General features: G+C 37.9%; 1 protein-coding gene across 7 annotated transcripts in view; it reads left to right on the forward strand.

The window, feature by feature from the left end:
• The window catches only part of CTBP1 (C-terminal binding protein 1), a 235,768-nt gene that overhangs the window by 197,069 nt on the left and 13,081 nt on the right, over positions 1-25,618 (forward strand). For all 7 annotated transcript variants that reach the window (XM_058837314.1, XM_058837313.1, XM_058837319.1 and 4 more), the window contains 4 exons: positions 2,098-2,252; positions 11,943-12,087; positions 15,981-16,187; positions 21,979-22,193. In XM_058837314.1, the coding sequence (XP_058693297.1) occupies positions 2,098-2,252; positions 11,943-12,087; positions 15,981-16,187; positions 21,979-22,193 (722 nt within the window). The remainder of the gene's footprint in view (positions 1-2,097; positions 2,253-11,942; positions 12,088-15,980; positions 16,188-21,978; positions 22,194-25,618) is intronic.

Here is a 25,618-nt window from a genome sequence, read left to right on the forward strand (position 1 = left end):
ATTCATGTTGTCATATATACTGTTTACAAAAATATGTGAACAAGCCTATAATATGCTTTATCCTTGGATGTTTTTAAGTAAATTTAATGTGGGCTTTTATAATTAAATCCCTATTAAATGATCTAATTGTTCCATTAATAACTTAAGTATTTTTATGTTGTATATTCTAGTGTTTGTGTCCTGTACCACATTTCTGGTACGTAGCTTGTTTACTAAGAACGTCTGTATGATGGTTCTGTGGCCACTTTTGGTTCAGACAAGTATCAATAGTAAGCTATCAAGATGGAGAGTTTCAAAAAATTACATATTGTCTCCCATTTAGTTTTGGTGATTGAATATTACTGAAATAACATGCACCAGAAGCATTTCTAAGCTTCTCTATCATAGGAGAGGTTAGGAGTGGATATTTTTGCAACAGAGTGTAATTTCCATGGAAAACTTTGCTGATGGGTATTTTTTCCCATCTGAAAAATGGTGAGAGTACTTCAGAGTCAGTCAGTCCATTGGTATCACCAGATGTGGGGAGATTCTGGAATTAGAACAGAAAAGATCCAAATATCATGACTGTTGTTCTCTTGTCTTCAGATATAAGAACTGTTCAAATAGGTAAAGAATTTAAGTACCAGATTGCAGTGGGGCTATCCTGAGCTGGTTAGGAGTGGACATGGAATTTTTGGGGTCAGGCTAGGCCGCTGAGAGGGACTGTGAAGGCAGCAGTCTCTGGAGCTGTCCTTCAGCCCCAGACCTGAGGCTGGTCCCAGGGGGAAATTAGATGCTGTTTTAGTGGAGTTGTGAAAAATCTCTCTTCCCAGCAGCTGGTTTTCTTCACCAGATCCCTTGTACAGCTGGGATTCTACTGATTTTCCGTCCACTTGACATGCAGATACCAGTCTTTCAGGACTTGTTTTCTGACATTGGGACTTAAGATGCAGCAACTGCTTGTAGAAGTTAACTGGGGGACCTCAGTGATTTGCATTGGTGTTGCACTAACTTGGATTATCAAGCAAATAAGCAGTGTTTTAAAATTTACACTGCACCAAAACTATGTGTTGAAATTCGTATACAAGAAATATCTAGCTTGATTCACTTTGCAGTGCTTAAAACTTCTTATTTTAAAAGAAGAGAAAGATCATGTACTTTACTGTTCATTTTGCTTTTCATTATCTCCTCAGGAAGTCCTTTTTCCCACCCATGCTTAACTACATTTTGTAAATGTAATGGTTTAATATTATTCCCTTGAGTATTTCAGTGTATTTATAGCATCTGTATTGTTAAAGAGATGCTCTCTAAATATCTTACAGATTACTTTTCATTTCCAGACTCTGTAAAGAGGATGCAAATGAAGTCTTCAGTTTGGACTGATTTTCCTTCTCCCTGATATTTGGTGTGAATTTCTTTGTCACTCTACAGTGTTCGGAGTGTGACATTGATTTAGGGGGGACATTTTTTAATGTTTTGTAAGAGTTTTCAGTGGTGGATTATGTATGATGAGTTTGACTAAGCTATATAGAACTGTTAGGTAAAACTTTTTAAGTCTAAGCAGACCTACATAGATCAGCAATTTGCTTGTAAATTTGGACACTGGATCCTCAGTAAATGGAAAATTTTGCTGCTGTAGGCTTTTTGAAGTTAAACTTTAGTCTCAGCAGAATCATCATTATATATGTAAATTGAATACTCAAATCCTCACTGAGTTATGATATTCCATAAGCTCCAGTCTTCTTGCAAGCCTGGGCAAGATATTTCTCACTCGTTCTAGAGCTGACAAAGGTGTGGAATCCAATCAAAACCTAAAGGTTGAATAAGGTTGCACAGACACTTCTTATTAGTGCAGTAAGGATATATCTTTAAAAAACAAGTACACTATTCCCTCGGTGGTTTTATCCATCCTTCAGAGTTCAGCCTTCTGAACCTCCATGGAGTTTCTTTGTAAGGTCTTCTGTGTTTGGTTGACAGCTGAGTGTAAACTCATTCCTATTTTATTAGCTTCAGTCCTTGAAATCTTTTTCTGCTATCAGAATAAACAAGACTAGCTATAACCTATTTTTAATCCCATTTGCACAGCCTGAATAACAAGTCTTCTCTGTTTCTTTGCAGGCATTCGACCTCCGATCATGAATGGGCCCATGCACCCGCGCCCTTTGGTAGCGTTGCTGGATGGCAGGGACTGTACAGTAGAAATGCCTATTCTGAAGGATGTAGCCACAGTGGCATTTTGTGATGCTCAGTCTACACAAGAAATTCATGAAAAGGTAATGTTTAACAGGGACAACTGAGATGTTTTAGGAAATGCAAATATTTTAATTTTAATGATTTGGAACATGTGATGTGATATTACAGTGTCTGGTGAGCTGTGCTTTAGTGTGTCCTTGGCTGGATGTTGTCCTTCTGCTTCCCTGCTGAATTAGATTCATGGAGAGAGTTAATTCTGAGCAAAATACTCCTAGATGATATCTTGAAGTGCTCCTTGTAAACATTTCTGTTGTTCAGCCTTTGCCTGGAAAGACAAATCTCAAGTATCGGATTGTTTGTGTGGGTAACTTTGTGATTCCTTTGTTTAGTCAAGGAATTGTGCAGGTTGTGTTAGGTAGCCTTGTGCACTGAGAATTATCACTGCAGAAGAGCTTCAAAACAAATGCTAACCCAAAATTTGCATGGAAAATGTGGTGTATGTCAGCCTAACTTGAGAACACATTAAAGGAATCGAAAACTTCTCGGTCTTCATTCATAATGGATCTGCAAAGATAATGTTTATTGAGATTTTTAATAAAATAAAACTTAGTTTTTAAGGTTCAAAGAAAATATATGGAGTTTTTTTAATTTAAAGGAAACCCAAGCTTTTTTTTCCTCAATTCCTTTTTATTTTATTATATATCAAGAATTAAAATGTGATAGAGTGCCTTTTTTCTGTGTATTTAATTTTAATCATGTTGAGAAGTTGCTTTTATTTTACTGTTTTCCTATTTCACACCACTGTTAGGAGTCAGTAGATGTATTCCATGTACAAGGACTAAATGACACATGAAGAAGAAGTACTATAAATGCTGTTCTACTTTTATTAGTAGATAAGAACAGTCTGCTCTTCAGGTGAACACTCCAGTGTTGGCTACTGTGCCACCTGTATAGTTTTATGATTTGCTTACTAAAACCAACATCATTTACTTATGGTGCATCTAGACTGGGGTATTCCTGTGTGCCATGAATGCCTTGCATAAAAACAATGGATATTTTTCTGTTAGCAGTGGCGTGTAATAAATGAACTTTTCAGATCCTAAGATTGAGTGTGTGTCTCTCAAATTGCAGGTTTGGAAAAGTATTGTGAATAACTGATGAGTGACATAGGTAATCTGTTACTGATCTTCACAGCACTGCTGTATTGATGGGATTATACTAAGGCTTGCATCCTTTGCTTTTTATTATACAAAAATAATTAATTCTCAATGATCTCAGTAATACATCAGGACAATATATTTTCACTACCTATCAGTACAGTGCCATAATACAGATTTTCGCTTGTCTAAAGGATGAGATAGTCCTAAAACATTTGGGTCTCTAAGGTAATAAATTTCTGTGAAAAAGTCACAAACCTTAATTCATTATCATACTGTTGTATTCAGTTTTATGATGTGTTAAGCACTGTTCACTTCTGTGTGAAAACTCTTCACTGTTCATCTGTACTGAAAAATGACTATTTTTCACCTATCTTTAGAGGAATATTTGTCTTTTAGTACTGTTTGAATAATACATTATTTAGGAATGGTGCTTTGCTAAATATAAAATTGTTTTCACAAAAGGTTATAAAATAAAGAGCTGCATATTTAAAACAGAATCAAGAATGTTCACGTATTTATGAATGCACATTTTTAGCCATACTAAATGATGTTGCCCTGTTAGTTGAAGTGCAGATTTTGATAACAGATGTTAGGAAGAGCTACTGAATTAATAGCCTAGCACATACAGATAGATTTAATGTGAAGTTGCAGGGAGCAAGCCAGAGGCTGGGAAGTTTAGGATGGGGTTTGAAAGGTGATTGACATTGTTTGATACTCCTAGGTGGGTGACAGTAATGGGGCAGGGGGAAAGACATGAACCAAGAGTCAGATGGGGAGGAAAGGACTGAAAGACAGCAGAAGGATGGCTAGGAAACATCCTTCTGATGATAGATATTTAACTCAGCTTGCACAGTTGTGGAGCCTTGATCACAGGGTTGTGAGGAGTCAGCGTTTGAGAAATTAACATTTTGGAACCTGCAGAAGGGATTTCTGCTGGTCATGAGAGTTCCAGGGACAAGACAGTGCTTTAAAATACTGTGTTTTCAGTTTTTCAAGGAAATAGAGTGGGAAGGGGAATTTATCATAGCTTGTGAGACAGCAAAGTACAAGCTAGGTAGTTCTTCATAGAGGAGCAAGCAGGCTGAGAGATTTTAACACATCTAGAAATGTGGAAAAGAAGCAAGGATGAATGCCATTTGTGTACAGGGTCAAAACCAGGATTTCAGCAAATACCTTACTGTGTGTTCTCCTTCAAGAAGTTTTCTCAACTGGGTGATGCCTGAGTTGCAGTTCTGTAGCAATTCCCTTCTGCCAAGTGTTCATCTGTCAATCACTTTTTATGGTTGAGGAGATTAAACTGTGGAAAATAAGTAACAAGTTGTAATGTTGCAAATAAATAATTACATGTAGTAGAACTATGCTTCATCTCAGGTCAAAGCATTTGTTCCCCATTCCACTGCTTTGGAAAGCAATTTTGATGGTGAAGATAAATTTCCCTCCTTCTGGAAAATCAAGCTGCCAGTGCTTTAATGAATACTGACATCTACTGAGAGTGACCCAACGTTTTGAAATAACTTTGTAGTTAGAGGATATTTATCACACTTCTTCAGAATTTACTCATGTGTAAGGTTCTACTGGTTTTTGGTTTCTGTTTTCCATTCTCTCTAGAAAAAACTGTTTATTTTCAAGCCAGTCTGCAAGGCTGCAATAGATGTTTTTATCCCTTAACCCATAAGTTCTGTTTTATTGTAGATGTTGCATATGGCTGTGTGAAGTTGAGCATTACGTTTGTCAAACTCTTATCATGGCATAACTGGGAGTTCGGTTCATTGCATCCTATCAGAAAACTTCTGTCATTTAGGGTAAAAATATTTTAAGATTTCAGTGTTTAAATTTCTTATTAGAGATTGCATTACTGTCTACAAAAGTTACAGTTCTTAAATTGGCTTTTATTTTACAGTTAATGATGTGTTAATAAGTTCTCTTAGTAACTATCTAAGACTGCTTCCAAGTGTACACAGTGTTTTGGTTTGTTCTGCCAAACATACAGTTGTTCATCCAAAAAAATTATTTAAAAACAGTTAGCTTGCTTCCATCCTCATTCCAGGTCAACTTTTCTTTTTTCACTATCTCATGCTCCCTTGTCTGTTTGCCTCCTTTTCCCAATCCCTCTTCGTTTCCGTGCCATTCACAGTTTGCTGCTTTTCCTGGCTCCTTGGCAGCCTACCCAGCACTCTGATTACTGCAGTATTGCTGCTCTTTTCCACTTCTGTACCTATAAAATCATAAAAGACTCAAGCACACCCTTGAGGTCTTTGTGTTGCCCAGGATTTTTTTGAGTTCATGTTCTTTGCTTTCTGGGCTTCCTGACCTTTGCTGTGTGTTCTGTAACATGGAAGTGCTGTGTAGATCAAGAGGGATAAATGTAAACAATGTGCAAGAGCTGGAAATAGGCAGGCATCTCAACCAAGAAGAGAGAAAACAGTGATTCTTGCAAAGCCAGATGAAAAGACAGGAAGCACAACTGATTAGGAATGGTCTTTAATACAAAATATACAGGCTGGAAAGAAGTCAAGAGTTTATTTACAGCTGAGTACATTTTTTCATTCTCTTTTTCTGTAATTATGTGCTCTCCTACATCTTGTTGCAAATCAGGTAGAAGAAAAATGTCTGTGGTTGACTGGGTTTACAGCTTCAAGCATTTACACAGTTGACCAGAACGTTGATGAGAGCAGTGAGTAGTCCTTGGATGGAGGTGGGAACAGAGTCTGTTGGGTAAACCTGTGTCCCAGCCCTAGCAGAGATTGGGGCAGAATGTGTCAGATCCATTCACTCCTGTTTTCTGAGCACAACATAAAATAATTTTCAAAAGGATACTGCGTTTCCATATTTGTAGTTTTAAGTTAAAAAAAAAAAAAATTAAAGCTGAACTTCCTGTTCAACAGAACTTGAAATTTTTCAGTCACATAGGAATTAAATGTAGAAAACAGTTCTAGTGATGGCAATTTTATCAAACACCTTTTCAAAGAGGAGCTGAAAAGTGACAAATGTTTCAAAACTGATAGAAACAAATTCAGAATGGTGCTGTTGTTCAGCTCTTTGATTTGTCCCTGTTACAGCAATGGTTAAGTGAGGTAGTTTTTCAAGCTTCCAGTTCTTTGTTTAGCAGTAAAGCTTATGTTTACACCATCAGTGCTGTTTATATTCATGATGTAGTTGAAGCATTTTAGTTCTCCATCAGATTTAAATTCTCAAAGAATACAGATTGAAAGGAAACAGCCTTGTTCTAAACAATAACGTCTGTTTAGGAGTAAATTGTCACCTCGGAGCTGATCCAAAACCTTGTAAAAGTACTGAAACTGAATGAACTTTGGATCAGACTCTTTATGAAAGACTTTGGAAAAAAATGGGTTGAGTTGTCACCAGTGACTTCCATAACTCCATAATATCCTTTGGTATAGATGTTCAATCCACTGTAGTGTCTGATAGACTTGGCCTCAATTCAACCTTATGAATAGACACAATTCAGTGCTATTAATAGACAAACTAACACACAGAACTCCTGTTAAAGATTTTTCATTGAAGCATTTTATTTGGTAAAAACGTTTTTCAGGAGTCTGTATTCTCAAATTGACTTCTGTCATTAAAACTGCATGTAATGGTCAGTAAATCCTGGCTTGGAAAGACTGGTTTCAATATAGTATTTAAAAGGAAATTGTATATAGACTATACAGGTTTTTTTATGTAGTGTCTATTTGTATGTATATATTTTTTTAATGTTAATTTTTGAAGACTAGAAATACACTATCATACATATATGTCACATATATATATATATGTAGTTTATATAGTGTATGGATATATAGGCTTTTAGTGAGTGTGTTTTCAGGAGCTTGCAAGTAAGTTTTGTTTATGTTTGTGTAAAATATTTACACTTGTATTTATGGACAGTATAAACTTAAGTATTAATGTTTAGGGTCCTCACTAGAGAGTATCCTGGCTGAGTAAAGTTTATATGAAATAGGTGGCTTACTGACAGCACCATGGATCATAGGAACCTAACAGGGAGCTGCGAGCTTGTAAAGAGAAGCAAGAACTTGTAAAAAGCAACACAATGTAACAGCTTTGGAGAGCCACTAAATACCACTTGAGCACTCTGGCTTTTCTTTTTAGCTTTAATGGCGTTGGTTTCACATGGACCCTTTGCAGTGTTGTAGGGAGGCTTTGAGAGCAGCTCTGAGTCTCTGCAGCCTTCCCCATGTGACAGACTATTGGTTACAAATTCAACGTGCAGCTGCTTTTTGCAAGTTAAATAAGGCAAGGCCTACTCGGTTTTGGTAAAGTACATTTGTTCCACCCAAATGTGCAAAATATCTCAAGTCTGTTGGTGACATTGGAACATATTTTTTTTAGAGATGATACATCAAACTTCAAGTCGAAGAAATGCAACACTTCGTAGTTTCTAGAACCAGATTAAATACAGCAGTTTCTAGTGATGATTTTTGTTTTTAAGATGGATACCTTGTCATATTCAACTTGTAATTTATAAATTTTTTTTTTGTCTCTGCATTGAAGTAGTTTGGCATTTTGTGTACTGTGTTGTGTTTCTGTGCTCTGGAGCTGATCCATGAGTGTCTGGGCTCAGCCTCTCATAATCAAATCTTGAAGTGTCTTGACATGCTCCAAGAAGAGGAGGGCTTGCTCTTTAGTTCTTAGCATCTTATGATACACGTTTTTGTAAAAGTAAGCAAGAGGCTTCGAGTTCTTCCCCAAATAATGAGATGTGTGTGTCACAGTGGTGACTGTGTGACGTTTGGCATGATGGCTAAAATAGTGTGGTGCTGAAAGAAGGAGGGAAAATGTAGATGGGAAAACATTTAGAAGGATTTCAACTTTGGGTAATCAGTGCTCAGGATTTGTTAAATTCTTGGAAATAGAAATGTCTCCTACTACTGTGTCATCTGTTCCCTAAGAGCCTTGGTGACCTGGCGTGTTGTGAAAGCAGAGTAGTCATTTTGAGGCTGAAGAACAGCAGAAGGACCTGTCCATACTGTTGTGAAGGGTAAAGCTGTTAGCTCATGGAATAGGGAATGAAAAAGACTCTCAGCAGTGAATTGTAGCTTCACCTGGAAGGAAGTGTGAAGGCGCAGAAATCAGGCAGGTGAGCTACATAATCATTTGGTAACAGAAGGAAGCCAGTTTATGTCCCGTGTTTCAGCTTTTGCCTCAGATCCTTTCTTCCCAGAGAGCACAGTTGCAGTGTGATGAGAGCAGGAATGGCTGTTGGAGGAACACAAATTACTCTGCTCATTTTCTGTCAGGTTTTTCCATTGCCTTTCCTTGCAAGAAATCATCAAAGAGCATGGTCTGACTGCCATATACTCAGACTGGTCTGGAATTTCTGCCTTGTCCTTTATCTCTCACAAGTTTGATCTCCTTGTAATAAAATTGTTCTTGAATTTGTTAAAAATTCCATCAGGTTCATTATGGAAAATTATGGAGAAAAATCACGTATTCTCCCTGATTTTCTCAATGCATCCATCTCTTCTGTTAAATCATCAATGAATTACTTCTGTGCACGGCTATTTTTTTTCTAAAGATCATTTCATTTTCTGGAATTGTTGATACTTATGTTGGATAAACTTGGATTGAAAAACTTGTCAAACTTCCTTGTGTGCATTTAATACATGTAATGAATGAGAATATAATTTATGCAAACAATTCCAAAATACAGCAACTTCCACTACTTTTTTAATCTAAGTGGTATTATTAACATTCACCAGTGCTGAATGTTTACTTCAGATTTTCTGCTATTATTTTCTGCCTTTTTGACCTATTTCAATCACATGTCCAGTAGCAAAAAGCAGTAACATAATTAAATTATCAAATTAATGTGATAAAATACTCTTGGAGGGTATTAAGTTTTTAGCAGTGGATTTCCTTGCTAACTAGCCCATAATCCTAGGGGAGGCTCAGTGACTAGAAAGAAATTCTAAAAGATCTGTCACTTGCATTTGCTTGTTTCATATCCCGTGTGATGGGTAAATGACTGCCTGTGGAAATGGCTAGTGTCAGCATTAAGCTATAGCTGGGAAGTATTTTCCCTTTTATTGAACACATTCCCAAGCTTTCCAGTACTTTTTTGTCTCCTCCTGGTGCCAAGCCATAACCTAGATGGGCCCAAAAAACGTGTTGTAATGGGTCCACACCAGTGCTCTTAGAGTCCAAATGCCAGTCTTGACTGGATGAGCTAATAAAATATCCATGATTATGAAATGAAAATCTGCTTCCCTGAGTGAATTACTCTGATACTAAAGCACAAATGTCTGAGCCAGTTCAGCTGTGCTTTAACCCCTGTTGGATGCAGTCCTTAAAGTGGTGGCAGCTCTACCCCCCAAAATACACCCACCACTGGCCTTTTTCAGTCTGGGAGAGGAGCCTCTGGCTTCACAGAGCCTTAGGGGTGTGTCTTTGAAACTTCTGAGCTTCTTCAGTTCTTGCTCATCTGTCAGCTAAACCAAGTGATGTTTTCTCCTACAGCACAGTCATCCAGAGCAACCTTGAGGGGGCAGGGGAAAATAAATGATGCAACACAGAATAGGGGACATGGCTTGTTGGAGACAGCCAGGATATCATAACTTGACCTTGAGGCTTGAAGCAGCAAGTGCTGCAACCGGCTTTGAAGAAATTTCCACATCACTGAGGCTGGGAGATCCTTGAACGATTTTATTTCATCCTCTAGTGGGAGCAGAAATAACCTAAGGGCATGTTAGGTGGGCTCTCTCATCCTAAGAGAGACTGTTTCTTGTATAGGGTACCTCAGGCTTGGTCCATGCCAGCTGTAATCTCACTGGAGAAGCAAACCCAACTGTGTTGAGTTTTTATTAACCCTGTGTAACAGCTCTAGGTAACACATTCTGGTGAGTGCAGTCTTTCTGATTGGGAACTGTTGGATGTAATCTCTAAAGGACTTGTTTGCACCATTAAAATCAAGGGGTTTTGTGTGTGTGTAATCATTTTATAAGATCAGAGCCTACAGCTGGTCTTTGAATTATGTTGTAGCTGCATTCTTGAAGGATGTGTAATTTGTAATTTTTTTTGCAGTTCTTACTGGTAAATGCAAATTCTGCTCAAAGGAATTTGGTCTTTATCTGAATTAGAACTGAACTTCTCAGTCCAGAAACACATGTTGAAATAGTATAAATAATTTTGTGAAGTATTCAGTAATGAGTGCTTTTCTTTCATTTTTATGGAGTTTGGCTTTATTTTCTTTTTTTTTTATTTATATATTTTTAAGCACTGCTGCAGATCCTGGGTTCCAGCAATTATAATCGTCTGCGTGCAAGACTCTGCTTTGCTGCAATGGTTTCTTTAAAATTATGTATGTTGATTATTTTTACTGACCTTGCAGTACACTAGGAAATGCTCATATGAGCAGAAATAATTCAGATGACAGAATCTGTCCATATACCAGACCCAAAGGTCTGTTGAATAAGACATGTAGAGCCTCTGCAGAACTTTTGTGTGAAGTGTGTTGTAGGAATCTCTTGAAGTCATTAAAACTGGCTTAGCTACTGAAATGATTTGTGCATGTTTTGTGTCTTGTAGAACGATTAGGATATTAGCTAGTGCATTGAAGGCATAAGCACAGTGAAGTGTTTTGAAGAAGTAAAATCATGCAATTTTCATATAAAGAGGAAAATATTTTCTGCTATCTGAAAAATAAATTTATGTCAGCTGTGTGGGGTGCAGTGTCACTGTTTGGTAGAATTCAAAATTGCTGGGCATGATTGGCTTCCTTCTCCACACCCCTTAAATGCTCTGGAGTAGGCTGGATGCTAATATAATTTAACTTGTTAGGTTGGACTCTAACATAATTTAACTTGTCAGGGGCTTCTGACTATCTTTTATTTTTGCTTTTTTGATGTTCTCACAAGTTTTAGGATTTTTTCTGCAGCATTTTTGCTTTTATGCAATTTCTTATTTCTCAGAGGCTTTGGATTTTCCTGAATGGCATCAAATTTGGCATCTCAGTTAATACCAATTTATGTGACATCCAGTTTTCCATCAGTGAGAGCTTATTCGCAGTGTCAGTAAACAGAGGGGCAAACACTTGTGTGTGAGTTGACCAATTTCAGTCTCTGTTTTCGAAGGTGATCACTGAATGTTTTCTGTTCAGGTATCAAGTGGTTTAATAGGGCAGTGAATGCCTGTAGCACTGTGTTTGTGAAGAGATACTGCTCTGTAACTCCATTCAAAGCTGAATGTCAGCTGCCTAAGCATAAAATACTCACTGTTTATGGGGAGTGTTTGCTCCCATGTTGTGCTGCTTCTGTATGTGCAGATGCAGTCCAGTGGCACTTGTACTTGGGGTCAGTATTGCAGAACATTTCCTGGGGAATGAGGAGAGTTTTCCCTCTTACTAAGACCACAAGTACAAGTCACTTAGTTCTTTTGAAGCTGTTGCCATCATGCTAGAATGGAGACTTCAGATGAAAAAGGCTTACAAAGAGGCTGGGAGATATTTGGAGAAATAACCTTTAACAAAAGCCCAGAATCCGTATTTAATGCTTTTACTGTCTTTTATACTTGAAAATATGTGTATGATATTAAGCTGAGATTCTGTGAAAGAAAAAAAATAAAGTATTTTTTCCTCTATTTTCTTTATAGGTACTAAATGAAGCAGTGGGTGCACTGATGTATCACACTATAACTTTAACTCGAGAAGACCTGGAGAAATTTAAAGCACTTCGAATAATTGTCCGAATTGGCAGCGGTTTTGATAATATTGACATCAAATCTGCTGGAGATTTAGGTATGGCTATTGCAAACTTCATTTTGTATCATATACTTGCCTCCAGAAATCTGATAGCATCTAAATTTTTGTATTAATGTTTTCTGTGTGTTTAATACTAGCATCATACCTAAGCTGTATAATTTTCTCATCAGAGTATAAAACTCATTATGGAGATACTAGCATTAGTTAATTAAGTGATAATATTAACAGCTTTGTGGCAGGATGACAATCTGCCTGCTCAATATAAACCCAAGGAGTAAGGCCATAATTTTTCATCTTTTTTACCCCAGTTGTATATTTTAATTACTACTTCTGTAATCCAATTACAAAATATAATTCCATCGCCATGGCATAGTACTTCTGTTTGAATAAAAATATGAGATCATTATCACCTGTCTGAGACTTATTTATGATGCATGAGATTTAGTACTAAACCACTCCATAAAATAGAAATTCCAATTTTATAGGGGAATCAGTTGTTGCTTTTTCAGAATAAATTGAGCTACTGGAGCTATGAAGAGATGGTGTTTGATGTTTGACTGTAAAATAAGAAACAATCTGATCTGTACTTTTCTTACTTTAAGTTAAACTATCTCCTATCTGTAATCTAAAGGTCAACCTAGCACTTGGAGTAAAGATTTTCTTTGTTTCTTTCCCAAGATTGTGGAGACCAAGTATGTTTCCCCTTATGTTCTGGAAATACCTTGGAAACGTTTGTTTCAGTGTGGCAGTGCTTAGTCCTAGCAATAGCCCATTGATGCAGTGAGGAGCTGTAATGTGGTCTGTTTATCAGCTACTGATAAAAAATACTCACCTGTTGTGATGGTGGCAGAGCCTTAACCACTCCTTGCTCAATTTTATAAAGAACAGGTCAGGGCTGAAAGTGTGCAGGGCTGTGTTTTGCCTGCTTTAGCTGGTGCCACAGTCAGACGTGTTGAGAGCCTCAGAAAACCTGTGTGTGTGTGGAGATACTGGCCTGGGGTAAAATCCTAGATCAAAAGCCAAAATGTAGGTGCAGATCAAAGGCTCAGACCAGTCAGGAGCCCAGTTTGTGGAGAAAATCCCTGATAAGAGGAAGGTCTTCGAAGGTTTGCTGGCTGTCTCTTCTGCAGGTCTCTGTGCTGGATTTTAACTCAAGTTATAACCTAAGTGCAGCCACATAATTCTTCAAGCTAGAGTACACAGCAGATATGGGAAATTCTTGTTCATATGAAATGCTAAATGGCCACATTCATAATCATTCTGTTCCTGTCTTGTGATTAGACTGTGTTATAAAGTTAGGGTACAACCTGGTTGTGTATCCTTTCATTTACAAAATATTATTGTCCACTCTGTCAAAAGCCAGTAAATGGTGGAAAGATTACAGTAAAACCTCTGATTTTAATATTAAGTTTGGGTGAAATGGCAGGAATTAAATACTACTGAGACAGAGAGGCTTGTATTTGTTGAACTGGTAAGTAATATGGATCTTAATGAGGTAATGTGGGAGTGATCTGCTCTTTTTAAAAGGCTTTGATTGGGTTTTGAAAAGTAGATTTGGACCAGAGTCCAACATATTCCTGAACTTCAGTAATAACTTCTTGACTTATTTTTCATACAGCTGGCACAAGGGTTTGTTACCAGCTTTTCCTATTAAGCATTATTTTATCTTAGCACTTTTAATCTTCTTACAAAGCATGAAAATCTGTGTTTCTTGGATAAAACATGCTTTTTCTCCACTTCATGAATAGTTGACTAGAAGATACATACAAGTTGTGGGTGTAGCTGGATGCGTGTGAAGTGGGAGCCCAGGTAATGCCTGTTGACTCCTGCATTTTTCAGAATAAAACCTCTGCACACAATCACGGAAAGCAGTGGGTAAAGGGAAGGGAACAATGATCAATGGATATGAAATGAGATTGTGCTGTCTTTTCCCATGTGAAATGTCTCTTTGTTTCCTTGCCTGTCTTGCTGCTTTTCGTGGTTTGCTATGTCTTTGCCTTTCAAAAATGAGCTGCTTTTAAAGTTGAAGAAAAATAGGGAAAAATAGTCTTGCCATTCAGGGGAGAAAATACCTGACTTTTATTCCTTCAGTTTCCTAAGGAAACCTATTAGGGAAGAAGGTTGTATTATTCCTCTTCCCAAATACCTAATATAATTCTTCAAGCTCCTTCTGAAGCATAATTTTGTTGATGGCAGCTATTAGGAGACACATTTATTAAATTTACGTTGCCATTTAAAACCTGCATTGTTGCTCCATGAAAAAGACTTTTTTTGTATAAACAAATGCAGGTGTTTAATGTGAGGTATTTAGAGGGATGTTATTTTTCAGTCTTTCACCTCTCCCTCCCTGTGGAGTTTTTTGCCCCATTTTTAAAAAGAGTGAATTTCCTGCTACCATTAATGTTAGCAGGATGCCAAGATTAATATTCCAGCAAATGATGCTGGTATATCTTCTTGTAAGTCTTCAGGGCAGTGACTCAGCAGACAGGCTTACCTCTAGAGCAGAGGAAAGAAACATTTCTGTAAGTTCCTTGTGCTCGTTTTTAGTGATGTAGAGAAAGCTGTAAAAAAAGTACTGGGTGGTAGAATAAAGGCATCTGAATGTAAAACATAGATAAATACAGTATGAGCTTATTATTTGTCATATTACTATTGATGCTGTTTTTGAAGAGAATGTTTGTTCTTCTTTGCTTCCTAAGATACTCTGGCATTAGCTGAGGACTTACTGAATTTAGTTATGTAAAAACCTGAACAGTGAAAACAGTTGTTGTGTGTTCTTAGGATACAAAACACTTTTTTTTTTTCTCCACCATGAAATTATACTGTGTGCTGTTTGTTGTCTCAGTCAGCAGAACTGAGACACAAACATTTGTGGGAGCTGGTGATTAGGGAAAGAACATGCAGTACATGGAAAGACTGAAGAGAGACAAGTCAAAAAGGACACTAAGTTTTTCAGGCGTTTTGCTTAGCTGCTGTGTATTGAGTACTGGAAGGTGAAAAGCAGAATGGGATTATTTGAATGCAATTACAGTCACTTGTTGCTTCATCTGTTTTTTGAAGTAAAATAGGCTTGTTGTGAGTCTTGAGTTAGTCCACCTTCCAGGGCTTTCTGTGGATATCTGTAACACTTCAAGCTGCTTGATGTTACACTTGTTTGAACTGGTAACTTTTCAGTTAGGAACATGGAATTAATTTGGCATTACCTTTGCATGCCATGCAGAAGCAGATTTTGCATTTTCCTATTGACAATTAGATGGGTTCTCTTTAATGTGGGGACCAGGAGAGGCCTGGGATGTTGTTTGATGTAATTCTAAAAACCCCTGTGCGACATGTACCAGATTATCCTTCCCTGTATCATAATTATCTATACATGATGTGGAATTACTAACAGTCATCCTGTGAAGGCTTTATAAGAGTTGCTGTCATTATAAATTATTTTATCCTTTTTGTTATTTGCATAGATAGTTTTTGGGACAGTATTTGCCCAGAGGTGGAAAGCTAACTCACACAATTAAACCTAAACTGTGATCATAGACCACACTGTTGAGAGCAAGGCAGATTTCTCTTGGCTGTTCAAAACACCAAGCTCAGTGGAAATGTAAAGCACTTACCAAAGCTCATGTTCTAAACTATCAGACATCTTCAGTGCTTTCCTTCTGTGGTTTCAGTGGCCTGTTTACTATCTGCCATAGTTCGCAATAATAATAAAAGCACGGTAATTAGTAATAAAAAAACCAGAGAAATAAGTTGCATATAGGTGTCAACTGTTATATCAGGTATTCTGCCTTCCATTACAGTCAAAAACTCAGTATTTGTGCAAGATGTGTTGAAATACCTGTAATTTCAAACATCATGCTCCTGTATTGCTGTTGGGTGGGAAAAAGCAAGCATTGTTTGGCAACTGGCATCCTCTCCCCCGCTGCTTGCAGGGATCGCCGTGTGTAACGTGCCAGCCGCCTCCGTAGAAGAAACGGCAGATTCCACCATGTGCCACATCTTGAACCTGTACAGGAGAACCACCTGGCTGCACCAGGCCCTGCGGGAAGGCACGAGGGTACAGAGCGTCGAGCAGATTCGGGAAGTGGCCTCTGGAGCTGCCCGGATCAGAGGGGAGACCTTGGGCATTATTGGATTAGGTATGTTGTCTTCATACGTGTTTCATGCCCTTTGCTCTCCATCGCTTTAAAAAAACAGTGAAGATTTGAGCCATAAAAATGGAATATTTGTTCACTCCACATCAAGTATTCATTCCTGATGATTGTATAACTCAAATGTTTTTGCTTTAGACATAATAATTTTCCTCAGAAAACTTACTTTATTGCTGATATTCTCTCAATTCTTGGAGTTTTTGTATGTCTTTCTGTTGCCATATTGCCTGCTATCAGGCACACTGTTTGTAAGAGGAGACATCATCACTTCCCTTTTCCAGGACAAGGATCCTGCTACTCCAGCCCAGTTACATGTGTGTGTTTTATCCCTTATTCATTTTCATATCTGGTTTTCTTTGGACTTTCTTTCTTTTACAGTTTTTACATTACTAAAAAAATCTTTGCTGCAGTGACATCCTGCAGAGCAGTTACTGTGTGCATTTGATTGAGCTTGATCTGAAATTGTATTTCAGCTCTAATGAGAGGAAGAATATATGCAAGAAAGTTTGAAATGTTTCCAGACCTAATAAAATCACCTACTTACCTCTCTGAGTAACCCTAAATGTTTTTCAGCATCCAACAGATGGACAGGCTTGCTTGAGATGAATTAATTACTGTCTGTTACAGAAGTAGAGAAGAAAAACAAGCAAGTCAGTTTCTATGTAAAAATTATTCAGTCATGTGCTTGTCTTACACAGATCTGATAGACTGTGGGTGTAATTGCTGTGCTATTCATCCACAGGAATTAATAATATGATTTTGACAACAAAGCATCATATTTAAATGACTGCTCCAGTTACACATTGCTGTCAAATAACTCAAGCCACGAACTCTTACTTTCAGAAGCTGAAAATAGCCTGGTGTTACATAGTGCTCATTTAAATGAGCATGCTGTACACCAGAGCCATCTTCACAATCAAAGAATTGCCTTTAAAATATGACTTCCAAGAAGTTAGTCATGACGTTGCTTTCTCAAAACTATACTCAGGTAATTATGCATCTCATTTAAACACACAATGATTATTGTGCTCACAGTCACAGCATCTGCACATAAATAATAGTTGCCTGCAGTGTTTCCAAAATGGAAATGCATACCTGGTTTTTGAAATTTAAGCTTTGGCTCACATGCAATGTGCACATTTTCTGGAGATATCTGTGCTGTTGTCGTTCAGTTTCGTGTTTTTACTGAACAAATTCAAACCTGAGATCAGAAAGAACAAGTCTTTCATCATTGACTTTCTTAAGTGAGTTTTGTTGGTTTTGTTCTCAATGATTATAATCAATCAATGACTGTATAATCAGAATGCCAGTATTTGTATAAAGCTTTACAAAATGCTAGGTTTTGGTTTTAGTTGTAAAAGCAAGCGTTTTTTGTGCATGTTACACTAAAAAGGCTAGTAAAATCTGATTTTTAAGGGCACACATCTGTTAAAGTTATTAACTGGTCATTATTTCCAGCCTTTTGTTGTTCCTATATATATTTCTTACCATAGAATATTCACAATTTCAAAGAGCACTATATTGTAAAGTCACTTCTGAAAACTTCCACACTTCCTTCTTGTGCATGCATGTGAACAGGCACAATGCTTCAATTCTGACCTGTTCTAACAAACTCCTATGACTCTATATACTAATGAAGAGTAAAAATGTAGACTTAGAAGATTTACCAGAATTTCTGTGTGAGCACTTCTGGCACTTAGGCTGTGATGTGCACCCTTTTCTAGTACAGATCACTGCAAGACGTTACCTGTCTAGAGTTTCAGACTCAAATATGTATTTACAACCAGAGACTGTTGTCTTTAGCTTGTGTTTCTTCACTAGTGGCCTCTCCCCACAGATGGAGTTTTGCCTTGGTTTGTTATTTAGACACATCAGTGTCAGAAGTGATGATCCACCCAGATGCTATGAATTGAATGTATTACACACAAAATAAACAGTTCTCATCATCTGTTGCTAAGCCCTTTCCTCTGTTTCTGTGCAGTGTCTCAGTTTCTGTCCTTTGTCGTTAATGTGTGTCTGAGATCATCTCCTCTCAACCACAACTGTGTTTCTCTATTCTTGTCTTAAAACTTGTGGTCTCTTCAGCAGTGGGTTGCTTAAATTTATCACTGCTGCTGCAACATCTAACTGCAGACCTTCTTAACATCTGCTCCTGGGCTTTTCTCTTGTTTTGCCAAAGAGAAACACCCTAGCTCTTGCCTATCTCTGTGCTAGGGAATGACTGTGTCTCCAAAGTTCCAGCTACTCACTTCCTTATCCACTGATCTAGCCAAGTTTCGTGACTCACTTGCCTTCTTTCCATCACCCACTCTTTCCCTCCTCTCATGCATATTCCTGCTTTGACACTTGCTCTGTCCTGCTTAATCCTATTACTCTGTTTTCCTCCTTTAAAGTTAACCCCATCTCTCATCCTCTGCTTGTATTGAGCTTTAAGATAAGCAGAGACTCAACAATATAATGCCTTCTTCTTGTGCTTGTTCGATCCCATCCATCATTGTTGTGTTGTTTGGTTAGCCCCTGAGCTCCTTAGGGCACAGCCCATGCCTCTTTCTGTCTTTGTGAAGTGTCTGATTCTTTGAGCCTTACATAAATAATAATATCACATCATTAAACAGCTGTCTTTTGTCGCTTTTAATCTTTATTACTATCCAGTTTCCTTTATTTTAAGTGATGTAACACAAGTGTGGATAATAAGTCCCACATTTAAAAAAAAAAAAAAAAAGAAAAGCTACCTTTTCACCTTATATCTAGAAATGTAGGGGTTTGTGGGGTTTTTTTAAGGAGGAATATTTCTGAACAGCAGCATGTAAGTATTTGGATGAATAGACATCTGGCCCTGGTTCTGCTCTAATGATAATCTTACAACAGTGAAGTCACACTCCCTTTCCCTTCCTTCTCAGTGAGAAATGCTGATGACTAATGACTCATGCGTTTTCCTCACCCAAGAGAGGTGAAATTCTTCTAAATAAATTTGTCTCCACATCACAGTGAATGTCATCACTCAGTTTGTCTTTCCTCACCTGCTCTATTCTCTCAACAGTCCTGCTGCCCTACCTAGATGCTTGGCCAAATTACTAACCTGTGTTATAAGACAGTAAGGCTTAAGAGTTGGGTGGTATTCTGCAATAAATGATCTACTCTTAGCAGTCCTACTGGCTGTCTTAATGTGCTCAGCAGGAAATGTAACAAAACAGCACTCTCCACATTTCAGAGTTCTCCAAGGAGGAAGAAAATTACCCATTTTCTCCATTGCTGTTGCACAGACAGAGAAGAGCTACTAAATGAAAGCACTTTTTATTTCCGTGGAAGATTTCAGGCAGGTCATCATCATCATTTCCATGGTATCAAGGTCATTTTATAAAACTTTGTTGTACCAGCCTAGGATGAGTGTGCATTGCCCAAGGGCTGAGCAGGGTCCTTGACCTGCAGCTGCTGTACTGTCACACTCAGGTCAGGTCATTGGCAGAGTCAAGGTCAGGCACACGTAGGAATTGGGACATTTGGTTTGGGGGGAGTTGGGAGACTTGTGGGGAAGTGAATGGATGAGGCTGTAACAGGAGATTGGTCTGTTTGAGTCTCTCTTCTGTAATGATGAATGGACCTTGCTAGAACTTTGATTTAGAAAATATTTGTTGCTTTTGTTGCTTTCTGCTTTTTTTGCAATTGTATACAGCATTCATTTTCTGCATTCTTCTCACACTACCAACCAAGAAATTAATTTAAGGTTTTGAGTTTAAAATTCTGCCCTTCCTGGAAGCAGCCATGAATATTCATAACAATGTGATATGCTCTTAACATAGAGTTGTCCCAAAGGTGGGACTCCTGTATTGTCCTCTGTATTGAGGTAGGTTTTGAGCCACTCCTCCTGCCCAGGAGAGTCTTACCTAATAGAAGCTTTTCGGAAAAGAAAAAAAAAGTCATAGTTTTGTGGTTGCTCTTTATGTCAGATGGTAATTTAAAAATAAATTGAAAAATTCCATGTGTCCAGCTGTGTACTTACTTAATGACTAACACTAAATAGGAATTGTCAATTGCAAAAGAGTTTTATTCCATAAAATATTTATAATAGGATAATTCTGGTTAGAAATAGAGATGTGATTCCCAAGTGTTTTTGGAGGAAACTTGTGCCCATTGAGGAAGGCTTTGGTTTATTAGCATGGGTGAGGTGAATGAAGAGTGTAGCTTTAACTGAAGAGGCTGTTGTAAGAGATTTTGCTGTTGTGAATCCCCTCAGGTATTAGTGTTTTAAAGAGTGTAAAAAAAAGAACAGATGACAGAATGTTGCATGTGAAAATGAATGGAGCTGGAGTAACAGTTATGTGCTTTGTTAAAAAAAATAAAAAATGTTTACAGTTGTGTGACTGATTCCTTGAGCTGTGAACATGCCAAAATTTGGAAACAATACAGTGTTTGTGTTGAAAATTTTCTAATTCAAATTTATAAAAACAGCTTGGAAAGCAAACAAATAACATGCATGCAAAGTGTTGAAGTGAAAGATTTTGAGAAGTATTCTAACCTGGTGTCCCCAAAGAAAAACGGACAGCCCCTGTCAGATTGATATACTGTTTAATACTCCAAGCACATCTGTCACTAAACACTGCAGAATTGCTGTGTTCACATTAAGTGATTAGCAAAAACCTTTCTTCCTGTGGCTTCTGAAGTTTATTCAAATAGAAACTGAGAAGCAGAGGGAAATCCCTTCAAGCACAATTGGAAAGAGATGGGATTTCCCTGGGTTAATTTGATGCTTTTTTGAACAAATTTAGACGTTACAAAGTAAAACTTGTTGACTTTTTTGTTTTTTTCTTTTAAATAAAATTGTTATTATGGTATGTCAAGTGATGCTTTTGAAATGTCTTTATCCAGCGTTTGTAGTATTCCAATGTGAATATCTGATCTGTAAACTTGTAACTTGAAAACTGTGTTAGTTTTCACTCTTCAAAATGCCTGTAACTCATTAGATGTACTCAGGGGTTCTCTCCCTGTGTGTTTTACTGGTAGTGTGTCAAAGGGAAGTACACACCTCCTGGTACTTGTGGTATGGAGTCACACCCATACAGCACTTTTGGCACAGCTCTGAGCTACAACAGTAAGGAAAGTGGAACAAAAAAGCAAAGTGCAGTATGAGTTCCATGTGGGACTGCACTCTTCTTAATTAGGTGCCATGTGATCTACTATGTTTATTTATCATTCAGGTAGCTGAATAAAATTTGTTTTAAGGACTTAGATGACAGGATTCTTGTAGGCATTTTAATGCTGGAAGGACGTTATTCAAAATGTAAGAAATACCAGAAAGGAGATTCCATGAATTCAGAATGGTTGCGCTTCAGATTAAACAAATTATCTGTCATTGCATCCATTTTTGAGGATTAATTTTATAGCTTTTTATTAAAGCCAGCTGGTTTGACATGGGTAAGGATAAGCCCTTGGCAGGATGTGATCACAGGCAGTGGTGTTTTGCCATAAGTAGGGCCAGCAGGCAAGCCTTGCGTTACACAGATTACTGCAGATTATGTGACATCTTCTGGCATTTCACATATCTGGTGGCAAAAGGTGCAGACCTCCTTCTTCGTTTCAAGGCAGTGTGAAACAGTCCAGATGTTCCATTTCTGATCTCAGTGACGATTCTGAGTGGGATGGGAGGCGCCTCCATTTTCTGCCCTTCCAGTTGCTGTACAGAGCGTTATGGTTTGATACGAGTGTTCCCATTAGGAAGGAGGAGGCCACCTTACAGCAGCTGCTTCACATCTGCTCTCATGACGTGTTTCTCTTGTTCTAGGGCGTGTTGGGCAAGCAGTAGCATTACGTGCCAAAGCCTTTGGCTTCAGTGTGATTTTCTATGACCCATACCTCTCGGATGGCATGGAGCGTGCTCTGGGACTGCAGCGGGTGAGCACTTTGCAGGACCTGCTGTTCCACAGTGACTGTGTTACCCTGCACTGCAACTTGAATGAACACAATCATCATCTTATTAATGACTTCACCATAAAGCAGGTAATAATCTCTGTGGGTGCCCTCCACACCACTGCTGGTTGCCAACTCTGTATATCATTTATTTCTGTAAATAGGTAGATTCTCATTTGATGGAAATCTTCCTTTCTTGCTGCTCTAAGACCAAACAATTCTATAATTGATTAGGAACTAGCTCATTGCTTATGTATTGTTGCTTTTACTGCTTTTTGGCTCAGTAACATTGCATTTGTGGAAATAATTTGCTCTTCTTAATATTGCTAAGGTTTAATGAAGTGGCATTGATGTAAAAGCACTTTTTCTGTGTCATGTAGTAGCTTCTTCCTTTACATGTGTATTTTCAGGTAGCAGTTTTGCCTTTCACTTGTCCCTGTTTGAGTTCCTTTGATGCAATTTAAGGATTATGACTAAATGGCTCCCCCCTGTGCTCAGTCCCGATGCTCGCAGAGCACTTGAATGATGGAGCTCATATACAGCATTGCATTATTGGGAAAAATAATATTTATTGGAATCAGTACTAACTTCTCCCTAAAGTTGTAGGTAACACGTAAAATAATTCGAAAATCTGGGTGTAGTAACTGCTCCATTATTGACAAATTTGATAATAGAAGCCAGACACTTAATGAAAAAGTTTGATTCTATCTTTAGTTTAGGTAACAGCCAGAAGCTAAACACTGAGATGTAAGAATGGAGGCAATGTACAGGAAAGTAACCCTAAGGCAGAATAGCTGATTTGGCTGTTCTTTATATATGTATGTATATATAGTGGGTTTATATGTTGGTGACAATGACAGTAGAACTCTTGCAGTAAAATCATTGCTTGTCTTCTGGGAAATAGTTTGTACCTACTACTCTTGAACTTTAGAACTGAAAAACTTACTGAAGATGATCCACAGTCATGTGGGATCATGACAGGAAACGGACAATGCAACACACTTCTTGATTTGAGAGTTTAGGGATTTTGCAAATCCATCACAACATAAAATCAGGATTTGGGATTTAAAACTCTAAAAAATTAAGAAGCTTAAAATGAAACCTAAGAGACCAGAACTCTGTCACCCTGCCTTGAATATTGTCTTTTGTTGTATGGCTGGGTACATTCAGTGGTTATTACATGGTGAGATGTCTTTTCAAGCAGACATCTAGACCCAAAAACCATCACACTGAATTCTATGGACCACTGGCCATTGGTCACTTTATTATACAGCAGTTATGAAACTGGGGCCAGTTTACCACAGGAAGTTTCTGAGTGAAGGCAGAGAAATGTGTCAAGCTTTGGAGAAGGCACAGTGCATTAATCAGAGAAACAAACAAAGATAAACATTTTAAAACTGAGTAATACTATCTGAAATGAAATGCCTGTAATAAACTCTGCAGTGGAAAGTATCTTGTAAGCATTTATCTTCCTATTTGTTATCCTTCATGATCAAAGCAAGGATTAATTAAAGTGTTAAATGATAGTTCTTGCTTTGGGTAGGAGTTTGGGTGAAGCAGTCTGGATAGTAAAGTGGAGGTGAAACCCATGAAATTATAACCCCTCTAACTGCTTAGTTTGTCTAGAGCATATTGTGATTTAGGCTGACAGATGTTGGAGTTGGCCTAGAATTTCTAGAAAGCATGGCATACCATTTTTGTCCAATATCACATGTCATGTAATAACCAGCTTTTAAACAAAGTACAGAGAAGTATGGTGCATCTCATTTCACTGAAGTCTCACCCTGAATTTTGTTGAGTCTGAAATGACATAAAATGTCTTTGAAAATTTAGTGTCTGTCTTCTCTTAAGTAACTTTTCTAGTGAATTAATCATTATTCTTTGTAGCCATCCTGCTTCTCCTTGTATTCCCAGAGTAGCTCAGAGAAGTGTTTCAGTGAACTTGTGGTATTCAGGTACTCTTAAGAGACTGAGGTCATCTTTAGTTACACAGATTTGAGAAAAACTGCAGTTTAAACACAATACTTTTGTAAAGCAGCTCTGCAGGTTTAGTGTAGGTGAATTTACCAGACGTCAGCAGTTCCAGCTGTGAAGCTCTTTCAAGCTTCCACCCATTGTTAAGGATCATCTCCAGCTGCATCCACCCTGACAGTTAACATGAGTCACATAATTCATTCCCTCTAGAATGCATTTATGCAGACATGTTCTGTTTGATTTGAACATGTCATCGTACTAGTTCCGGAGTTTTGTAAAGAGTCCTAAAATGAAAACTCAAGCAGGGTTGTTGGGAAGATGGGAGATTTTAGCAGGGTTCACTCTAAGTAGAACTTTCACGTCCTTTAGAGTGCCTGTAAATACACCAAGCTGTACTTACCACTCAAATCACCAGTTTGTTCAGAAATAGGAAGGGTATATGAGCTCCCATGAACCTTTATGGTGTGTCTTGCCAGCTGTACGTGGCTCTATGGTGAGCCCACTTGGGCTGGTTTTGGTACAGTTCCTACAACTGACTGAGAACTGGAGATGCAGTGATTGTTCCCATGAGGAATCTCTTCTTATTACCAGACTACCTTAAGATCCTGCCTCAGTTTCTTTGCTGTTCTGATTCCCATGTTAATTACATAAAGCTGAGAGCAGCATCCTTTAGTTCTGCTCCTGCAAGTGGAGTTTGGCTTTGCTGTATAGACCAATGGATGGTTCTCCCATAGGCCCAGGAGTCTGCAGATGGAGAGAGGCAGGACCACTTTAAATTTAGTGTTGGCCAGTAAAATATGGTGGTTTTTTTCTATATAAAACACTGCAAGCATGTGTATATTAATAATCCCTATGACCTCATTAAAAAAACAAAACCCAAAACTCACTTATTCCGACCTCCTTGTTCTTGATGATTTGGTATTTTGAATCAGTATTTGAGTGTAAGGATCCATTTATCTAAGGTATAGTTTGATGTGTGGGTTTCATGAAGTTGAGTTGGTGTCAAAATGTTGGGGTTTGCTTATTCTTATGGTGAGAAATGGAGTCAGTTCAAAATGAAAATTTCATTCCTCATCTTCACCATGGTTCCTGCTCTTCATGTGCTTTCCTTCATGCACAGAGGTGTTTGATTCATCTGTCAAAGATGAAATGCCAGGGTGGCTGGAAGCAGGATGCTTTAATTTACGTTTATTTCAGTACCATTTCTCTTATTTAAACTGCCACTTTGTTTTCAAGTTGTGGATATATTATGGTGTAAATTCTTGTAGTTCTCCCCACACTGATTGTAGTGTCATCTACAATGCTAATCTGCACAATGCACAGCACAGCTTCTCTCCTGGGCACACAGCGTTCTCAACCAAATTCATTTTCATGCCTTTTAATTGAATGATAGAAGAATTCTTTAGACCTTTATTTGAAAAGTCTCACAGGGGAGGAGGAAGCTGAAGTAACAAAAATAAATAATACATACATCTACTGTGTTTTGGCAACTAAAGGGAAAAGTGTTTGAAAATCCAAAAGCATTGATTTTTCTGAAAAAT

The sequence above is a fragment of the Poecile atricapillus genome, chromosome 4 (assembly GCF_030490865.1).
Source record: "Poecile atricapillus isolate bPoeAtr1 chromosome 4, bPoeAtr1.hap1, whole genome shotgun sequence".
In the NCBI taxonomy this organism is placed as follows: domain Eukaryota; kingdom Metazoa; phylum Chordata; class Aves; order Passeriformes; family Paridae; genus Poecile; species Poecile atricapillus.